Source organism: Ranitomeya variabilis, chromosome 2, assembly GCF_051348905.1.
Source record: "Ranitomeya variabilis isolate aRanVar5 chromosome 2, aRanVar5.hap1, whole genome shotgun sequence".
NCBI lineage: Eukaryota > Metazoa > Chordata > Amphibia > Anura > Dendrobatidae > Ranitomeya > Ranitomeya variabilis.
The window spans coordinates 783,531,932-783,553,471 of record NC_135233.1 but is presented as its reverse complement, the minus strand read 5'-3'; the positions used below and the strand labels follow the sequence as shown (position 1 = coordinate 783,553,471).

General features: G+C 43.9%; 1 protein-coding gene across 1 annotated transcript in view; it reads right to left on the bottom strand.

Annotated features, from left to right (window-relative positions):
• The window catches only part of UBE3D (ubiquitin protein ligase E3D), a 324,905-nt gene that overhangs the window by 239,568 nt on the left and 63,797 nt on the right, over nucleotides 1–21,540 (bottom strand). Inside the window, exons 3-4 of the mRNA XM_077289817.1 lie at nucleotides 19,324–19,414; nucleotides 583–808 (exon numbers count right to left, since the gene is read on the bottom strand). Of these exons, the coding sequence (XP_077145932.1) occupies nucleotides 583–808; nucleotides 19,324–19,414 (317 nt within the window). The remainder of the gene's footprint in view (nucleotides 1–582; nucleotides 809–19,323; nucleotides 19,415–21,540) is intronic.

Below are 21,540 nucleotides of genomic sequence, written 5' to 3'. Positions count from 1 at the left end.
ATAATAGGAAATCAGTGTCAAATGTTAGTGGAGCCCTCTCATGTGGAGCAAGGTGCATGCGTGATCTGCACCCCCAATTGTAGTATTGGAACCCAGAGAGAACCAGAAGCACAGGTCGACCATTCTGATGATCCTTGAGGGCCCGACTTTTCTGTGATTTCGCCCTGCTATCTTGTGTATGTAACTTGCCTCAGATGTTCATTGAATATAATATTTTTCCAGATAAATATTAAGAAATGTTCCCGTGCAAGACCCAAGAGTAACATTTCAACCAACGCAGTCAATGCGCCAATTCTTCCTTCTGAAGTTCAGAAGAAAATGCAAGCAGCAGGGCTCGCTGCCATTTAACTCCCACAGGAAGATATGATCGAGCACTGACATGCAATATTGTCAGGGAAAATGAATAAGATCATTTCACCCACAAACTTATTTCACATGGTATTTGATAACCGCTCTCGGAACCACTAACTGAGAGATTAGGAGTCCCCTTCTGCCTGAAATAAACCTCATTTGAGATAATAAAGTTATGCTGGGCAATATAAATGTACCAATTAGTTGATGTCATTAACACTAATAACTTACTGAGACATTTTCAACAACGGGATGAGGAACAGATGACATCTCATTAGTCCCTCTAGGGGGGTCTGAAATATTTGCTTTATTCACTAGAAGGAACGTGTCTCCCAGAAAGCAGTCGTTAACCTTGGGCAGGCAACTTCGATTGGCAAAGGGATCAGGGTGGCAGCACCATTCTTCAACCAAAGAGCTCCAGTTTTCACTGGGCAGAGGAAGAACTCGGAGAAATTGCCTGGAAAGGAACCAAAGAAAGGCATTCAACAATTCAGAGAATTAATTCTGAAAAACTATTATAGAAAAAGAGCAAATAGTGTAAGTTTGTCAACGTCTGTTCTTCAGAAACATGTGAAATTAAAGGTGTGTTCTCTTTATTATTAAAGAAGATGTGTAAAACAGCAACCTGAGCTTTTTCTCAGCCTCCCGGGGCTCAGCACTGCCTCCCTGCCGCTGCTCTGGGCTTTGTGGATGGGCTGCAGCAGTGATATGTCTACAGGCCTCAGGAACTAGAGCCGCCAAGTCCAACGATAGACTGCAGTAGTTAGAAGTGATGTAGATGTGACGTCACTGCTGCAGCCGCTCAGCAAAGACCACAGCAGAGAAGGAGAGGTAGAGCCGGGAAGGGTAAGAAAGGCTTGTTCCAGGGATGTGTCACGTACTGGACTGTTTGCTACAGATTCATAGAATCCCTGTTCTATCTGATGTAGATGTTGCAGTGATCATAATGCCAAGCGGTGTCTCACCCCACCCACAGCCCTGATTGGCAGCTTCTTGTGCACTGTGCATTGTCAGTAAGGGGCCCAAGTGCTGGGGGCGGGGTTAGACAGATTAGCCCGACTGCAGTGAACATGAGATCTAGTCCTGCCGTGATAATCTCCTGCTGATAAAACACTGATAGTATTGAAACTACAGTACACAGCCTAGTCTGTGATACACCCCCGGAATCAGGATCACTAGCCCTATATTAGGTTGCTCTCAGATATAATATCAAAAGCCTGCTGACGAATTCCCTTTAAAGTATTCTCAGGAACAGGAATATTATCCAGGTAAGAAAATTGAAAATTTGGACAGAGCAGGAATTTTTCCTATACTGTAACTGGGGTGGCCTAGAAGACGTTTTCTCCCCAGGACAAGCAGAGATTGTGAAGCACACAAGTGCTGAATATTATGGGGAGACACCTAATAAATTTCAGACCATTATTTCTCAACTTCAGAATTACAATGGACGACCAAGGTAGACATCTGGAGACAGATTTCCAGATTCATATGATAAATAACTGCATTTAAATTATACACCGGATGTGGCCAGCCAAGGCAGAAGTGTGTGAGCTACGGAGAACAAAGTGTACTCCAGAGCGCACTATAATAAACATGATGTATATCGTCACAAATTCAATTACAGAAAAATAGTGAAGTGGTCTCTACACACCGACAGTGGAAAAAGGCAATATATCTTGCTTGTTATCCACTGCTTACATTATAATCCTAGGTGACTGCTTGGATTACACCAGCCTTATGATTTTCAGATCACTGAACAACTAGCAGTAGTACCAGCACACTTTATGGAAACATGCATTGCCTAAAAAGACGCCTGCAATTACCTGGGGGACCTGCACTACAGCATGGGTAATATCCAGAATATGAAATCTGCATCAACGTGTAGTGCAAGCTGAACTCAGCCAAAATGGGGAATTGCATTTTGATGTGTGCTATATATTTTTTTTTTTACAATCCCAGAAGGTTGTCACTACGGGACCTAAAATATTAATAATGAGGTTTTTAAGTCCTACTGAGGGGATGTCCACTAATTGGACAAGCCCTTCTGAATCCCTTTGCTTCCCCCCAATAAAATAATAATGCCCATACCCATCTCCTGTGCCGGCGCTGTTCCAGCGGTGTCACCACTGGCACTGTTGGGTCCCACATGACCTGTGGCCAATCAGTTCTGGCCTCACTCTGCCTGCCGTTGGACCAATCTAGATATCAGGAGGAAGTTAGAGCTGATGCTGCTCCCGCTCTTCCTATGGATGTTAATTACATTCATAGGACAGGAGAGTGAAGCAAGCACTGATTGGCAGCAGGGATCACAAGACAATGTCAAGTGATCCCCAGGAGAGCCCGTGCCAACACCGCTGGAACAGCACCAACACTGGAGGTGAGTAGAAGCATTATTATTTTATTGGGGGGAAACAATAGGAATTCAGAAGGGGTTCTCCAAGTAGTGACTGATGATCCATGATGGTCTGACTTAGAACCCTCAGCTGTTCGACGGGACTATTAAATGCTTAAGTAGTTGCTGTGTTCAAGTAAATGAGACAGAGCAGCAATTCCAACCTGCTACTAAAAGAATGGAGGTGTGCTGAGCCGACAGTAACTGCGCTCACTAGCATGCTCAATCCTCTCTAACAGCTAATCATATCCAGCTAGTAGTCAAGGGGGTGGTCCCAATCAGTCACTGAGTATGGCTGAATAGCTTAAATACATAAAACAGGTGTCCAAAGTTAGGGTACCTTTACACAGTGCAATTTTGATCGCTACGACGGCACGATTTGTGACGTTCCAGCGATGCATTTACGATATCGTTGTGTCTGACACGCTACTGCGATCCGGATCCCCGCTGAGAATCGTACGTCGTAGCAGATCGTTTGAAACTTTCTTTCGTCGTCTAGTGTCCCGCTGTGGCGGCATGATTGCATCGTGTGACACAGGTTGTATACGATGTGCGCACAGTAACCAACGGCTTCTACATCGCAAATACGTCATGAAATTATCGCTCCAGCGCTGTGTATTGCAACGTGTGACCGCAGTCTACGACGCTGGAGCGATAATCATACGACGCTGCAACGTCACGAATCGTGCCGTCGTAGCGATCAAAATTGCACTGTGTAAAGGTACCCTTAGTCAGGTAAGATGAGCATGTAACCAGCCGGCTCTAGATCTGCCGGAATGTATGTCGTGTGACCCAAGATCTTGTTGTGCTGAATAGCATGGTGCCATTCCCCAATTCAAACCCACTCCTAATTCCCTCTCCCTTATTTACACATCTGTAAAAAGCCTGAATGACATGGTGAGCGGCAGCCAATATCTGGGGTGTGGGAATCCTGCTAAATTGGTTGTGCTGGCTGAAATATTTTCTTTTTTCCTCTTTTTACTTACAAAAAAAAAAAAGCACAAAACCCAAAAACATAGCTTTATATTTATTCCCCTAATAAGCACACACGCACTCTAGAAGGCATCCGCCGACACGTCATCAGCGCTACTAACCTCCTGCTGCAGAGGGGAGAGATACTAGAGAGCTTTTTGGATGCAACGCTACTAGTGATGAGCGACTCGGGTGACCTCCGAGTATTTTTTTTACTGCTCGGAGATTTAGTTTTCATTGCGGCAGCTGAATGATTTATAGCTATTAGCCAGGCTGAGTACATGTGGGGGTTGCCTGGTTGCTAGGGAACCCCCACATGTAATCAAGCGGGCTAGTAGCTGTAAATCATTCAGCTGCCGCAATGAAAACTAAATCTCCGAGCACTAAAAAAATACTTGGAGGTCACCCGAGCAACGAGTACACTCGCTCATCACTAAATGCTACTAAAGATCTATAACAATAGCTAACATTACATTTGTGTATAGCTGTGTATGTGTCTAACCTTGGCACAGAAAACGCAACAATACTGAAAATAGAACTGTGTGCCAATATAAATGTGAGATACTGTAAAAGCATAATTATATTTCTAAGGGTATGCTTACAAGGTTTTTTTTTTTGTTTTTGTTTTTTTGTTTTTTACATAGGTCATTCGAATAGAAAAATCTGACATGGAAACATTGTTAAAAAAAATCCTTTTTTTTTTTCATTGAAAAAATTTACTTTCAAAATCAATAGGTAGATTATTTAAATAGCTTTGAAACGGTTTAGTATGTTTACTTTGGAGAAAATCCGATTTAAAATCTATGTAAAAAAAAAAAAAAGCATGTGAACGTTCCAAACTAATTATGTTCCAAAAATTGCTGATTAATGAGGATTAGTTTGTTGCAGCATTACCAGTCATGAAAGAACAGTTTCAATCAATGGGCCCGATACATCAAGACTGGCATGAACACTGCAGGTCTTGATGAATGGGGTGTGGTGATGTCAGACACTTCTGATTTGTGCCTCTTCACAAATCTGGAGCGTCTGACAAGTGACGTGCTATGCCAGAAATCATACTCCGGTCATGGGCTGGAGTGAGATTACTGATGCATGGAATGCCACAGCTCGTCATGAATTAGACATCCTAGCTTTGCCCATTTTTGGAAGAGCTGCGAGAAACTGGAGTGAAAACACCAAATTTGCAAAAAAATAGGCGCAACTCCCAGTGGTGACTACATTTTGCTACTTTTTAATGCTTTTAAAAGCCACAAAAATGTCATGAAAGTTTTGATGTTTCGGGCCTTCTGTTCGTAGCAAAAAAAAGTGTCCACGTAAGAAGTTTTAATTGTAAAAAGGGGAGATCAGAGGAACTTTAGACTCCTTGGTAGAATAACAGATAAGAAATGACACTATTTTCAGGGTGGGGCGGCTTCAGAAGAGCCAGCAGAGATCTGCAGGAACCACAGATGAATACAGCGTTCCTCAGCAGTATGCAGAACAGATTTGTAGGTCGGCTTGGCGGGGGCAACGTTCTTAATTTGGTCTTTGAGTAGCTCCGGCACAACACATTAATTCTGAAGAGAGTGAATTAAAAACCACTCTCCTGAACATGTAGCGAAAATCATTCCAAAAATCAATACTATAGAGTGGATATTTAATACCAGGAAGTAAAAAGCAGAGAAGACGAGGAAAGACGACGCTTCCATTGCCGCAATCAAAAAGTCGAATAGGTAATTATTTAGTGTCACTGGACTTTTAGGCGACTTCTCCAAACAAGCGGTTGTGTGATCCTGAAGAATAAGGCTGCGTGTCCACGTTCAGGATGGCCGGCGGTATTGGCGAAGCTGCTCGGCGCTAAGCCCCGCCCCCTTCTGGGACGCGATGATGCCGGATGTGTACAGTACACATCCGGGATCATCGCCCCCCTCCCATAGGGCCCTGTGTTATGCCTTGCAGGGACGCTGCGTCCCCGCAAGGTGTACGGACATGCTGCGATCTAAAAAGACGCGCAGCATGTCCGTAGTCGCAGGGCCGCCGCGTGCGGGTTTCCACGCATAGTGGACACGGGATTTCAAAAAATCCCCTCCACTATGCTGGAACATCTGGACGCTGCGTGTTTCACGCTGCAGCTCTGCGCAGCGTCAAACAAGCAGCGTTTACTGACCGTGGACACACACCCTAACACTATTTATGACCATATGTGTAACCTACATATTTAGCTGTCTGTTATAACTTTGCATTCAAATCTGCAAACCTATATCTTCAGCTCTCCTGCTCCCGACTCCCTCCAGCTTTTTTATCCCACCCCCTCCATAGACTACCATAGGCAGCCGATGTCTTTTTAGACAGATTTGAGGAGTTTTTGAGAGTGAATGACCAGAATGGGCAAGTAAGTAGTGACTAATAAGGGGGGGGGGGGGGGCATATTTCTAGATTAAGATATATACATCGTTTCTTCTTCTATACTGTTGGTCTATAAAAAAAAAAAAATAAAGTATTGTTGCTATTTAAGATAATCCAGTCAATAGTTTTGACTCCCATAAGCTTGAAATATCGCTAGATAGGTGCTTGGAAGACAAGTTGAAAGATAATACTGGTAGCTATAAACCAAGCAAAACCGGAGACAAAAGCCTCTAAGGCTGGGGCTACACATCAACCTGCATTGAAGTCTATGACAAGTGTGTCGCATGTGACTTGGGATAATGAGAGCCCAACAAGCCCCAGAGCCCTTCCTCCCAAATTCCCTACCCTCCACCTCCAAAACCAACTTCTCCATTACAGAAGATCAACTCGCCACTCTACTCTCAAAATCACATCTCACCACCTGTGCACTTGACCCGCTCCCATCCCACCTCATCCCAAACCTCACCACAATCTTCATCCCAACCCTAACCCATCTCTTCAACCTATCACTAACAACTGGTGTTTTCCCCTCAAGCTTTAAACATGCCCCATCACACCTATCCTCAAAAAGCCCTCTCTTGACCGATCCTCTGTATCTAGCTATCGCCCTATATCACTTCTCCCCTATGCCTCAAAACTACTGGAACAACACGTCTACCTTGAACTGTCCTCCCATCTCTCTTCTTGCTCCCTCTTTGACCGCTTACAATCTGGCTTCCGGTCACACCATTCCACTGAAACTGCCCTAACTAAGGTCACCAATGACCTCTTAACCGCCAAGAGCAAGCGACACTACTCTGTTCTCCTCCTCCTCGACCTGTCGGCTGCCTTTGACACAGTGGACCATTCCCTATTATTACAGACCCTCATCGCTTGGCATCACAGACTTGGCCCTATCCTGGATCTCATCATACCTAACAGACCGGACATTCAGCGTCTCCCACTCACACACCACCTCCTCACCTCGCCCCCTATCTGTCGGAGTTCCTCAAGGTTCAGTCCTTGGGCCCCTGCTCTTCTCCATTTACACCTTTGGCCTGGGACAGCTCATAGAATCTCATGGCTTTCAGTATCACCTCTATGCTGATGACACACAGATCTACATCTCTGGACCAGATATCACCTCCCTACTAACCAGAATCCCTCAATGTCTGTCCACTATTTCATCCTTCTTCTCTGCTAGATTTCTGAAACTTAATATGGACAAAACAGAATTCATCATCTTTCCCCCATCTCACGTGACCCCCCCAACGAACCTATCCATTACAGTAAATGGCTGCCCACTCTCCCCAGTCCCACAAGCTCGCTGCCTCGGGGTTATCCTTGATGCTGATCTCTCCTTCAAACCACATATCCAAGCCCTTTCCACTTCCTGCCGACTTCAACTCAAAAATATTGCACGAATCCGTTCATTCCTCAACAAAGAATCTGCAAAAACCCTAGTCCATGCCCTCATCATCTCTCGCCTTGACTACTGCAACCTCCTGCTCTGTGGCCTCCCCTCAAACACTCTCGCACCCCTCCAATCTATTCTAAACTCTGCTGCCCGACTAATCCACCTGTCCCCCCGCTATTCTCCGGCCTCTCCCCTCTGTCAATCCCTTCACTGGCTCCCCATTGCCCAGAGACTCCAGTACAAAACCCTAACCATGACGTACAAAGCCATCCACAACCTGTCTCCTCCTTACGTCTGTGACCTCATCTCCCGGTACTTTCCTACACGCAACCTCCGATCCTCACAAGATCTCCTTCTCTACTCCCCTCTTATCTCCTCTTCCCACAATCGTATACAAGATTTCTCTCGCGTATCACCCCTACTCTGGAACCCTCTACCACAACACATCAGACTCTCGCCCACCATCGAAACCTTCAAAAAGAATCTGAAGACCCACCTCTTCCGACAAGCCTACAACCTGCAGTAACCACCGATCAACCAACCGCTGCATGACCAGCTCTATCCTCGCCTACTGTATTCTCACCCATCCCTTGTAGATTGTGAGCCTTCGCGGGCAGGGTCCTCTCTCCTCCTGTACCAGTTATGACTTGTATTGTTTAAGATTACTGTACTTGTTTTTATTATGTATACCCCTCCTCACTTGTAAAGCGCCATGGAATAAATGGCGCTATAACAATAAATAATAATAATAAATAATAATAATAATGGACAGAAAATCGAAGACATTTTCAAAACATTTGCGACTCCGCGTCAGCTTCAAAAAGAAGCCATTACATCCAATGCTGCAATGTATCACTGCGACTTCAGTGTTGCGTGACACACGTAATCATGCCGATTCTCTCATATGCCGCATGCAGCATTTTGGTAAATTTCGTCAGGATAAAAAAGCAAAAATTGACAGCTACATTCTGGCGTAATCCTGAAAGCATGAGGCAGTCCTCGTGTTCTCATGAACAAGACATCATTCAAACAAAAGTTTTACAAAAAAAGACCACAGAGTATGGACAAAGTGTAGGCTGTGTACTATGGTGCATTACTTGTACTTCTGATGAAGCCGGTGTAGCAGCGAAACATGTTGGGGTGGTGAGAGGGCTTGTGTATTATGTTTTATTGTGGTGGATGTCCTGGCACAAGTAAGGTGGTGTGTACAGAAGAAATTACAGCAATAGGAAAGTTGAGAAATAGTGTTTTAATCCCTTAGTGACGGAGCCAATTCGCAGCAATTTTTACAATTCTGACCACTGTCACTTAATGAGGTTATAACTCTGGAACGCTTTAACGGATCCCGCTGATTCTGAGACTATTATTTCATGACATATTGTACTTCATGTTAGTGGTAAACATTTCCTCAATATTACTTGCGTTTATTTATGGAAAAAAAAACGAAATATGGCAAAAATGTTTACAATTTGGCAATTTTCAAATTTTTAACTTTTATGCCCTTAAATCAGAGAGATATGTCAAACAAAATAGTTAATAAATAACATTTCCCACATGTCTACTTTACATCAGCACAATTTTGAAAACTATTTTTTTTTGGTTAGGAAGTTATAAGGGTTAAATGTGGACCAGCGATTTCTCATTTTTCCAACAAAATTTACAAAACCTTTTTTTTTTTTCTAATTTCTTTTTTTTTTTTTTAGGGACCATCTCACATTTAAAGTCACTTTGAGGGGTGTACATGACAGAAAATACCCAAAAGTGACACCATTCCAAAAACTGCACCCCTCAAGGTTCTCAAACCCACATTCAAGAAGTTTATTAACCCTTTACGTGCTTCACAGGAACTGAAGAAATGTGGATGGAAAAAATTAACATTTAACTTTTTTTTTCTTTTTGCTTCAGAACTATTTTTTTTTTATTATTTTCACAAGTGTAAAAAGAGAAAATGAACAATAAAATTCGGGGCTCGGAAGGGAAGTAGTGATGTTTTGGAATGCAGACTTTGATTGAATGGTCTGCGGGCGTCATGTTTCATTTGCAGAGCCCTTGATGTGCCTAAACAGTAGAAACCCCCACAAGTGACCCCATTTTGGAAACTAGACCCCCCCAAGGAGCTTATTTAGATGTATGGTGAGCAATTTGACTGTCCAAGTGCTTCATAGAAGTGAAGGGCTTCACGCAGAGCCGTGAAAATAAAAAACCATTTTTTTCCAACAAAAATGATTTTTTAGCCCCCAATGTTTTATTTTTCCAAGGGTAAGAGGAGAAATTGGACCCCAAAAGTTGTTGTCCAATTTGTCCTGAGTACGCTGATGCCCCATGTGGGAGTAAACCTCTGTTTAGGCGCACGGCAGAGCTCAGAAGGGAGGGAGCACCATTTGACTTTTTGAACACAAAATTGGCTGGAATCAATGGTGGCACCATGTCGCGTTTGGAGACCCCCTGATGTACCTAAACAGTGGAAACCCCCAATTGTAACTCCAACCCTAACCTCAGCACACCCCTAACCCTAATCCCAACCCTAACCACAACCTTAACCCCAACACACCCCTAACCCTAATCCCAACCCTAACCCTAACTTTAGCCCCAACCCTAACCCTAATTTTAGCCCTAACCGTAACTTTATCCAACTCACTTTAGCCCAACTCTAACCCTAATGGGAAAATGGTAATAAATACATTTTCTTTATTTTATTATTTTTCCCTAACTAAGGGGGTGATAAAGGGGGGGGTTATTTTTTTTTTATTATGATCACTGTGATAGGGTCTATCACAGTGACCAAAATGAACCAATAAGAAAAATCTTCCTATTGTTGCCGGGTGCAGGTCGGCAGATCTCGGTGGGCACACTGTGCATGCGCCTGCCATTTTCTTACCAGAAGAAGATGCCAGCGGACGTGGGGGGGAAGCAGTAGGACCCAGGGACACCGGGAGACACTGGGAAGTATCAGGTGGGGATCAGGGACCCTATTTCTCTGTCCTCTGATGTGCAATCACATCAGAGGACAGAGAAATTAAATGGCAAATAGCACTTTTTTTGCGGTCGCCATTATACGGTTAATGACAGCAATCGCAACCCGTGGGTCGGTAAAAATCTACCCGAATCATGTTCTCTGGGGTCTCAGCTACCCCTGGAAGCCGAGAATCCGGAGAAAATCTGACTCTGGGGGGCGCTATACACTTTTTCCTACAGCGCTGTTAATTAACGGCGCTGTGGTTTAAGTACTGTTAACTACCACCGTTAAAGGGAACCTATCACCCCGTTTTTTTAAGATTAGATAAAAATAGTGTGAAATAGGGGCAGAGCTGGGCTTTACATTAGTGCCTCTTTGGTGCCTTTACACCCCCGTTAGGCTGCCGAAATACCTTAGTGAAGTGTCCGTTTTGTCCTGTCACTCAAGCTGGTCAGGTCGGATGGGCGTGGTCACAGCGCTGTTTGTCCCCCAGGATCCTGCTCATCATTACGTTAGTGGCGTAGTGGTGTGCGCATGTCCAGCAGATGAATCCACTGCCCAGGAGATGAATAGCGGCGCGGTCTTCGCTATTCAGCCGTTTACCGGTGGGCGCGGCCATCTTTCCTGTGGCCGCGCCTGCGCAGATGGAGCGCTCTGCTGCCCGGGGCTTCAGGAAAATGGCCGCGGGCTTCCGCGCGTGCGCAGATGGAGATCGCGGCGGCCATTTTCCTGAAGCCCCGGGCAGCAGAGCGCTCCATCTGCGCAGGCGCGGCCACAGGAAAGATGGCCGCGCCCACCGGTAAACGGCTGAATAGCGAAGACCGCGCCGTTATTCATCTCCTGGGCAGTGGATTCATCTGCTGGACATGCGCACACCACTACGCCACCAACGTAATGATGAGCAGGATCCTGGGGGACAAACAGCGCTGTGACCACGCCCATCCGACCTGACCAGCTTGAGTGACAGGACAAAACGGACACTTCACAAAGGTATTTGGGCAGCCTAACGGGGGTGTAAAGGCACCAAAGAGGCACTAATGTAAAGCCCAGCTCTGCCCCTATTTCACACTATTTTTATCTAATCTTTAAAAAACGGGGTGATAGGTTCCCTTTAAAAGGAGTTTCGGCGGTCGTTAAGGGGTTAATCAAACCATGACATTTGAAAAGCCACATATTAGGGACTACTTCCGCCTATTGCATTTTAAGAATTTATTTGGTGTTGGGTTAATCACATACCCAATAACAGTCATGTTTCAATAATGACAGGTTATATAGTGGAAGAAGTGGAAGAGGGTGGTGTGAAGTGTATTTGATTGAGTGTTTTTTTTTTCCATGTGAACAGAAACTATTAAGGTCTGCACTGGACCTTAAAAAGATCAGTATTAGATACCTACTAAACACTACACAGCCATTGCCATAAATAACAAAACTATGGCAAAAAAACAAAAACAATTAAATAAATATTCCCATTGCAGAGATATCCGTACTTTGGGATTATGTTGCACTATTTTGCCCATTGCTGTCCTTGCCTGTGGGTAAGGTTAAATTAACCGCACGCACTTCATTCTCTTCCATCTGAACATCACCCAAGCACAACATCTGTCAGTACAGTACACTTCCCAATCATCTTTAATCAAAACAAGACCCGAACATTGCAAGGCAGCCTCCCTCAGTAATGGCAACGAAGTGATGATTCAATTACTCCCACACTGGTCATAAATCAACATATCTGAGGAAGTTTTACAAACTGGATTACAATGAAATTATCAGTGCAAGCAGCCGAACTGACAGTGACAAGCGAGGAGCATTCGCCTCTGGATAGTACCAGCTGCTCGGTCCTGACACAAACATCCTATAACACAATAAACTACCGAGTCACTGTACAGGTGTCCTCCGTGATCACCAACTGTAAAATATTATACTAAATAAACACTTATTATGGCTGTCCAAGCCTGTAATCTGAAAATTCGGTATTCTAAAAGTCCTAAAAATATATAGTGACAAGTCTTTTAAAAGCTCTTCCAATCATGTTACTAATAATGTACATGAAAACAGAGAACTCTGTCATTCTTTTACTGCAGAAAAAACTTTCACACATTAAAGGGAGTATCTGTCAGCAGGTTTTTTGTATGTAATCTAAAAACAGCATGAGGTGGGGGCTGAGACACAGATTTCAGGGATGTGTCACTAATTATTAGGCTGTGCTGTTTTAATACAATGAATGTTTTAGCACCAGGAGTTTATCACTGGACTAAAGCTAGTGTGAGTCCTGGTCTGACCACGCCCCCTCCTCTGATAAGCAGCTTACTGTCAATAGACAATGTACACAGAGAGCTGTGGTGTGGGTGGAGTTAGCTTCCTGAGCTCTGCTACATCTAAAAACTCTGATTGTGTCACAACTGCTGCACCCAGTAAACTAAGTGGCATCGCTGGAATCAGGGTCAATGCCTCTACAATATGCTCCTCTCAGATGAGGTAGATTAAACCTGGTAACAGATTCCCTTCACATTTCTCAACTCCGAACCTGCCTCCCGCAATGATCTCTCACTCTCAACTAATTGATCAAATTAGCCATCATAAAGGCAGAGATGAAAGCAGGAAGAAGAGGGAACAGAGAGAAAGTCACACAAGTGTTGGATTCACAGCTACAATATTCATCAAATATTTTACTAGAAGACTTTCAATTTGTCTAAGTAACTTTTGGCAAAATTCCGTTGTTATTTTTAATGCAGTGGGGTCGTCCTTAGCCTTCAGCCACACAGCCCTGTTATGCTTAGAGTGCATCATATGGTGCGGATTGAATCCATCACTCCAGATGTCTTCAGTTCAGACGGAAATGCGTTGGATGTTATATATCACAACACTGACAGGAGAGGGTAGTTTTTTTTATTAATTACAAGTTACTCTGATGTGGTCTTAGATTTAAACTAGACGGACGGTTACCATATTTTTCAGATTATGAGATGCACTTTTTTCCCCCATGGGTGTTCCATGGCATGGGGCTCCGCTGGTTTGTGAAAGCCCAGAGCAACCGCACTTCCATGGTTTACATTGCAGTGGACTCCTGGAAAATGGCAGAAATCTTGGTGCCAAGATCTCCATCTGCACATGTAAAATTGTAGACCTGCACAAGGCCGGGATGGGCTACAGGACAACAGGCAAGCAGGTTAGTGAGAAGGCAACAACTGTTGGCACAATTATTAGAAAATGGAAGGAACACAAGATGACTGTCAGTCTTCCTCAGTCTGGGGCTCCATGCAAGATCTCGCCTTGTGGGGTAAGGATGATTCTGAGAAAGGCCAGGAATTAGCCCAAAATTACACGGAGGATCTTGTCAATGACCTCAAGAGAGCTAGGACCACAGTCACAAACATTACAGTTAGTAACACTACGCTGTCCTGGATTAAAATCCTGCAGGACACGCAAGGTCTCCATGCTCAAGCAGCACATGTATACGTTTCAAGCTCGCCAAAGACCATCTGGATGCTTTGGTACAAATTAACATTAAGGCATCAAAAATTGTAAGGTCCTGAAAGGAATTTTCAAGATGTCAAGAGCCTTGTTTCAAAAGTGTTGGCACCCTTGAAATTTATTCAGAAAATGAAGTATTTCTCCCATAAAATCATTGCAATTACACAATTTTGTTTTACACATGTTCATTTCTTGTGTATGTATTGGAATAACACAAAAAAAATGAAAAAAAAAAAAATGGCAAATTGGACATAATTTCACCCAAAAAAATAAAGTGGCCAGGACAAAATTATTGCCATCCTTAACTTACCGTAAGTTGGTTGCACGCCCTTTGGAATAAGTAACGGCAAGCAATTGTTTCCTATAACCATCAACAAGCTTCTTACACCTCTCAACTGGAATTCTAGACCACTGTTCCTTTGCAAACTGTTCCAGATCTCTCATATTTGATGAATGTCTTTGTTCTGCCCATCTTAATGTGCAGAAAGTTAATTATCATGTTATTCAAGTTGTGGCCACTGGAGGTCATCAGTTGCCTACTTTTCATGTTGTTTACCAACTTTTCCCTCAGAAGAGCAATGTCTTCTGGGTGAGTTCCGCCCTCATTCTTCTTGTGGAAGACAAGCTTCAGTAGCTATTTTTCCTCAGGTCTGAAGAGAGACACACGTGCTCCTGTCTCACTTACTTTCCTACCCCTACCCTAACGGATCTCGGTACGTTTATAAAGGGTTAAATGCATCTTCTGTTTGTGTTAGTATTTGAGCCTTATGCAGCTCCTATAGTCTGATATAGTTAGGCAGATTGTGCTCGGCAGCTTGCAGTTAGGTTAATGTTTACTCTGCATGTAGATAGAGGCATCTTTGTATAGAATAGGGCAGTGCTGTTAGAATTACTGTGCAATGCACTCTGTATAATTCTTGTGGTAATGTCCCAGTTATTTATGTGATTGCACCCTGTATGTGCATATACTGATATGCTGTTATTCTTTACAGTTTTTTACCAGTCATCCACTATGATTATTCACTGAACATCCACTTTGTACATCAACATTATTCACTATTCGATCATCTACTATGAATACTATCCACCATTGTTGTTCAACGTTATAGTTTATGTTATCATCACCCTAATAAATAAGACTTATGCATCAACACAGTCTGTTTACTTGGATGTGGATTAAGGTTTAGCCGTATGTTGGAATCCACACAGCATCCTACGTGGAGGAAGGCAGAACAGTCTTCACCCAAAAGCAATTTAAAGATCTCTCCATAGGTGTTCAATAGTATTTAGATCAGGACTCATTGCTGGCCACTTCAGAACACTTCAATGCTTTGTTTCCATCCAAGACTTGGTGCTTATTAAAGTATGTTTGGGGTCACTGTCCTGCTGAAAGACCCATCATCTACTGTAGGACGCAAACCCAGATTTCTGATACTGGGCACTATATGGTGACCCAAAATCCTTTGGTATCCTTCAGATTTCATGATACCTTGCACACAGCCAAGGCACACAGTGCCAGAAGCAGCTAAACAACCACAAAATATCTTTGACCTCCACCATATTTGACTGTAGGTACTGTGTTGTTTTGTTTGTAAGCCTCATTTCATTTCCGGTAAACAGGAGAATGATGTGCTTTACCAAAAAGCTCCATCTTTGTCTCATCTGTCCACAAGACACTTTCCCAGAAATATTTTGGCTTATTTACGTAAATGTTGAAAAAAATGCAGCTTTTTTAATGTTTCTATATCAGCAGTGGGATCATCCTATGTCTCCAGCCACAGCGATTTATTTCATTCAAATGTCAATGGATAGTTCGCAATGGCACCGATGCGCCCTGAGCCTGCAGGATAGCTTGAATTTTTTGCAACTTGATAGGGTCTGCTTTTCTACCATCCGAACAATCCTGTGTTGCAACCTTTCATAAATTTTTCTCCGACGCTCACAACGAGGGAGATTAGTTACAGTGCCATGGATTGTAAGCTTTTTGATTACCGTATATACTCGTGTATCAGCCGAGATTTTCAATACATTTTTTTGTGCTGAAAACACCCCTCTCGGCCTATACACAAGTCATTGCCAGCGGGGGAGGGGGGCTGGGGGAGAAGAAGACATGCTCACACTACTGGTGTCATCACTGCATATCAGTCCCTACATCTTGGGCGTCGGCAACTCTCTTCCTGTGCTGGGCGGTCACGTGGTACCGTTCATTAAAGTAATGAATATACACGCGTCTCCACTCCCATAGGCGCGGAGCGCATATTCATTACTTTAATGAGCGGTATCACTGACCGCTCAACACAGGAAGGAAGACAGAAAGAGAGATGCCGGCGCCCGAGATGCAGGGAGTGATATGCAGCGCCAGGAGGGCGAGTAGGACTGGGGAGGGTGAGCCATGCTATATTCACCTGTCCCTGTTCCACCGTCGCGTTGTGTCTTACGGGTCCTCTGGCTGTGATATTCAGGTCAGAGGGCGCGATGACGCGTTAGTGTGCGCCCTCTGCCTGAACAGTCACTGCGGAGAGATGGGATGCTGAGAAGCAGCGGGTAGCGACGAGAGGGGAGTATGTCATTTTTTTTTTTTTTTTTTTATGAGGCCCATCATGAACTTTATGGAGCATCTTATGGGGGCCCATCATGAACTTTATGGAGCAATATATGGGGCGTATTTTGTAAGGAGCATCTTATGGGGCTCCTGTTTCAATATGGATATTCAAAAACATTTAACCTACTTATGTCTCAATTAATTTTACTTTCATTGGCATCTACCGTATATACTCGAGTATAAGCCGACCCCCCTAATTTTGCCACAAAAAACTGGGAAAACTTAATGACTCGAGTATAAGCCTAGGGTGGAAAATGCAGCAGCTACTGGTAAATTTCAAAATAAAAATAGATACCAATAAAAGTAAAATTAATTGAGACATCAGTAGGTTAAGTGTTTTTGAATATCCATATTGAATCAGGAGCCCCATATAATGCTCCATACAGTTCATGATGGGCCCCATAAGATGCTCCATACAAAATACGCCCAATATAATGCTTCATACAGTGTATGATGGGCTCCATAAGATGCTCCATATTAAAATATGCCCCATATAATGTTGCACAAATGTTGATTATGACCCCATAAGATGCTCCATACAGACATTTTCCCCATATAATGCTGTACAAATGCTGATTATGGCCCCATAAGATGCTCCATAGAGATATTTGCCCCAATATAATGCTGCACATGGCCCCATAAGATGCTCCATAGAGATATTTGCCTCCATATAATGCTGCACATGGCCCCATAAGATGCTCCATACCGACATTTGCCCCATATGCTGTTGCTGCGATTAAAAAAATAAAAAAAAAAATCACACTCACCTCTCAGGCCCCCGGCACTTGCTATACTCACCTTTTCCGTTCCACCGACGGCGCCGCTGTGTCTTCTGCGTCCTCTGCACTGACTGTTCAGGCAGAAGGCGTCGCGCACTAATCGTGTCATCGCGCCCTCTTACCTGAGCGTCAGCGCAGAAGACGGGGAAGACACAGCGGCGCCGACGGTGGAACGGGGAGTACGTGAATATCGCGCACTGCGTTATACTCACCTGCTCCTGGCGCGATCCCTGCACATCTGTTCCCCGGCGCCGGCAGCTTCTTCCTGTAGTGAGCGGTCACACAGTACCGCTCATTACAGTAATGAATATGCGGCTCCACCTCTATGGGAGTGGAGTCCATATTGATTACTGTAATGAGCGGTACCATGTGACCGCTCACTACAGGAAGAACCTGTCAGCGCCAGGGAACAGACGTGCAGGGACCGTGCCAGGACCAGGTGAGTATTATTACATAGCTGCCGCTCCCCCTCCCCTGCCGACCCCTGGGTATGACTCGAATATAAGCCGAGAGTGGCAATTTCAGCCTAAAAAAAATGGGCTGAAATTCTCGGCTTATACTCGAGTATATACGGTATTTTTATTTTTGAAATTTATCAGTAGCTGCTGCATTTCCCACCCTAGGTTTATACTCGAGTCAATAATTTTTCCCAGTTTTTTGTGGCAAAATTACGTGCCCTGGCTTATACTCGGGTCGGCTTATACTCGAGTGGAAAAAGCACGATCAAGATCTCTGGAGATTGACTTGTAACCTTGAGATTGTTGATATTTTTCAACAATTTTGGTTCTCAAGTCCTCAGACAGTTCTCTTCTCCTCTTTCTGTTCTCCATGCTTAGTGTGGCACACACAGACAAAATGAAAAGACAGCGTCAACTTTTCCTCTTTTTATCTGGTTTCAGGTGTGGTATTCAAATTGCACACTCCTGTTACTTGACATGGGTGAGTTTGAATGAGTATCACATGCTTGAAATAAAGTTGTTAACCCACAATTTTAGAAAAGTATCAACAATTTTGTCTGGACCATTTTGGGGGTTTTCTGTGAAATGATGTCCAATTTGCCTTTTTCTCTTTTTTTGTTGTTGTTGTTCCAATACACACAAAGGAAATTAACATGTGTGATTGCAATATTTTGTGGGATGAAATACCTCATTTTCTGGAACAATTTCAACGGTGCCAACACTTCAGGAAAGATATAATCTTTTTTAAAAAAAAGTTTTTTATTCAGGTCCTATTAGCTTTCCTCAGAAGTTTTTAAATGTCTCCAGAAGCACCTGGCAGCAAAAGATGCATTGAGATTACTGCACCTTTAGCTGCCAGGTGGTTCTGAATACATTTTAAAGGGCTTGTCCGGTCTTAAGATACAAGGCTGCAGTCACTTTATGTGACTGCAGATTTGTGAATCCTCACATTGAGCGCACTGCACGTTGTGAGGTTTCTACGAAGCTGGGAGTGGGCAGTCGTGTGACCACCAGTGTGGGTTATTCATAACCCCGGCTACATTCTGACTAGATGGGCACAGCCTTACTCAATGCAAGTGTATTTAGAGAGGCCAAAAACAGTCTAATTGGAATGATGCAGGGAGTATGAACATCCCTGATGGTCACTTGACCACCCGCTGCCGGCACCAGAGTATCCTCACATCGCACAGGATTCACTATTCTGAAGTCACAGAGTGAATTATCACAGTTTTTAGAACAATAGTCATAGCAACTTCAAGGAAAACTCGGTCCATAATCATTTTCCCTTGGCGTCACCCCCTCAAAGCCAACTGATGATAGGGGCCTGATAATTGTCAAAAAAGAATTGTATACATTGATTATTTTTGGACAAAAGTAATAGACACTAGGTCCTAAAATGCAGGAACTATATAAATAAGCAGCCCTAATATGCAATAAAGACTATAGGAACACGTTATGGGATAGTGGCTTTTTCAGTGTGGACTGGAATTTTTCTTGAATCAATCTGCCAAAGCTATCATAGCCGTCAATTTGTGTGGATAGAGTAATAAGTTAGTCTTACTGTTCCTCAAGGACCACCGCTCCACAGGACTGGCAATAAAATGTGAATTTCTCCTTTGTTTTCAGAAGTTCTTTAAAAGTTGTAGTAATCTCTGCAAAACATAAAACCATATCAAAAATATTAAAAACCAAGAGCTTTATGTGAAGCACTGCCAGAATAAACACAAAAATAAAATTGTGGGCTGACATTTCAAGTAGTTGTTTTGAATGGAGAATCAGTGATAGAATTAACCTGTCCGGTCCATATAGTTGATAGCTATTGATGGAGCTGCATTTTCACCAACTAGTACAGTTCCCTAAGGACATCATACCAAATCCTGAATTTAGAATGATTGTCTGGACAGGTGATATTGATGACCTATTTTTTGGATTGGTCATCAACATCAGATCGGTAGGTATATGACAGCTTGCACCCCCACCAATAAGCAATTATCAGCTCCGTTGGCGGCCAGATGTAAGCACTTGACAGACCTAAACAGCTCAGCTACTGTCAGGGAGAGACTTGGTGAGCGAGAGCTAATAACCCGGGCTCCTGCAATTTCCCTAAGACTAGGGAAATCCTGACTGACCCTCTACCTGAAGTTTACACTGATGGTGTGCATGTTCAGGCCTCGAACCTCACCCTAACTCCTGAGCTCAGCCCTAGGCTGAAACCTCCACCCACCACCCAGTGAAGAGGTAATACTTAAATACCCACAGTTAGAACAGACAAGGATAAAGGAAAATATACACCACGCCGCAGACACTCAGGAATACACTATAAATGTGCAGGGCAAAATAAACACAAATATAGGAAGGAGTAAATAAGACGAAGGAATATACACCACCAGCAACGAATCTCCAACCACCAGCTCTCCACTCCAGACCGAGATAACAACGCAAGACAGAAGCTATAATCGGCGACGCCCAATGATCAGGAGAACTATTTAAAGGCCATGGAAATGGCCCAGCTTCCAATCCGAGGATCAGGTAAATTAACCCCGGAACAGCTAGACAAAATCTAGCAGACGCCAATGAGGAAATAGTGGTCAAAAAGCGGAATTACCGCTGTCTGTCGGACGACCTGGTCTGAACAGCCTCCGACATGACAGCTACATTCAGTGTATAACACAGGTACCAGGTCTACATTATAAATGTACCCATATATTGGCGACTCATAACAATATGAGTAAACAAGAAGAAAGAGCCAATTATGCCATTTAAAATTCAAAATGTTATCATCACAAGAACAACAGTAAATGTGAAAAGACAAAGAAAGAACTTCTATGGGTATATGTAACAACTCTGCTGGCATCACGGCATGGCCTCTCATCTCTCACACTATCTTACCCACTGTTCCAGGCCATGATGTGGTTTGTTTCTTGCCAGCTCCATATTCTGTGTCTCTGCTCTCTGCATGCTTCCTGGCTGTGTGCATAGGGGGGCGGCGCCTGAACTCTCTGGTTCTTATAGGAATTAGGTGCACCTGTCTAATCTGTTCCTGACCAATTACCAAGAGGCCTCCAGTATTTAGTGCAGCTCCACCCAGTGGACTGGGCCTGTGCAATGTGTTAGTTCAGTTTGTGTTTAGCTTCTGAGTTTGCCAGGCCTTGCTCTGTGTTACTCCCTCTCTGGAGGCTATTCTCTGTGTTCTTGATCTTGTTGTCCGTCCTCCAGGAGGCAGAATATCCTGGTCCCTGTGTCTTTGTTCTTGTGCCTTGTCTTGTTCCATTTCCTTCTCTGAACTTAGTCTTATCTCGGTCTCCTTGTCTGTGGCTTCCTTTCCTGTTGTGTCTTTCCTTGTGTTCTCAGTCTGCTTATGCTCCGTACTCTTGCGGCTCTGCCTGCTCTGTACCTTTGTGGCTTTACCTCTGCTCCGCACTCCTGTGGTTCTGCTCCGTTCTACTCTGCTCCGCTCCTGTTGCTGCAGTAATCTCTTGCTGCAGCTCCTCTCCGCATTCCTTGCGGTTCTGCTCCGCTTAGCTTTTGTTGCTACGCTATCTCTTGCTGCTCTTCCGCTCCTATCTGCAGCCTTGCACTTCTCTTCCTGTGTGAACAGGTCCCAACCTGTTCCTTCATTCTCCTTTCCTTTCTGCTTGTTTCCTTACCTGCACCTCCAGTGTGAACAGGTTCCTACCTGTTCCTTCATACACCACACCTTCATACACCGTTCCTGCCAGCCCTGTGTTCTCTGCCGTTCCTGCCAGCCCTGTGTTCTCTGCCGTGTCTCTGCCAGCCC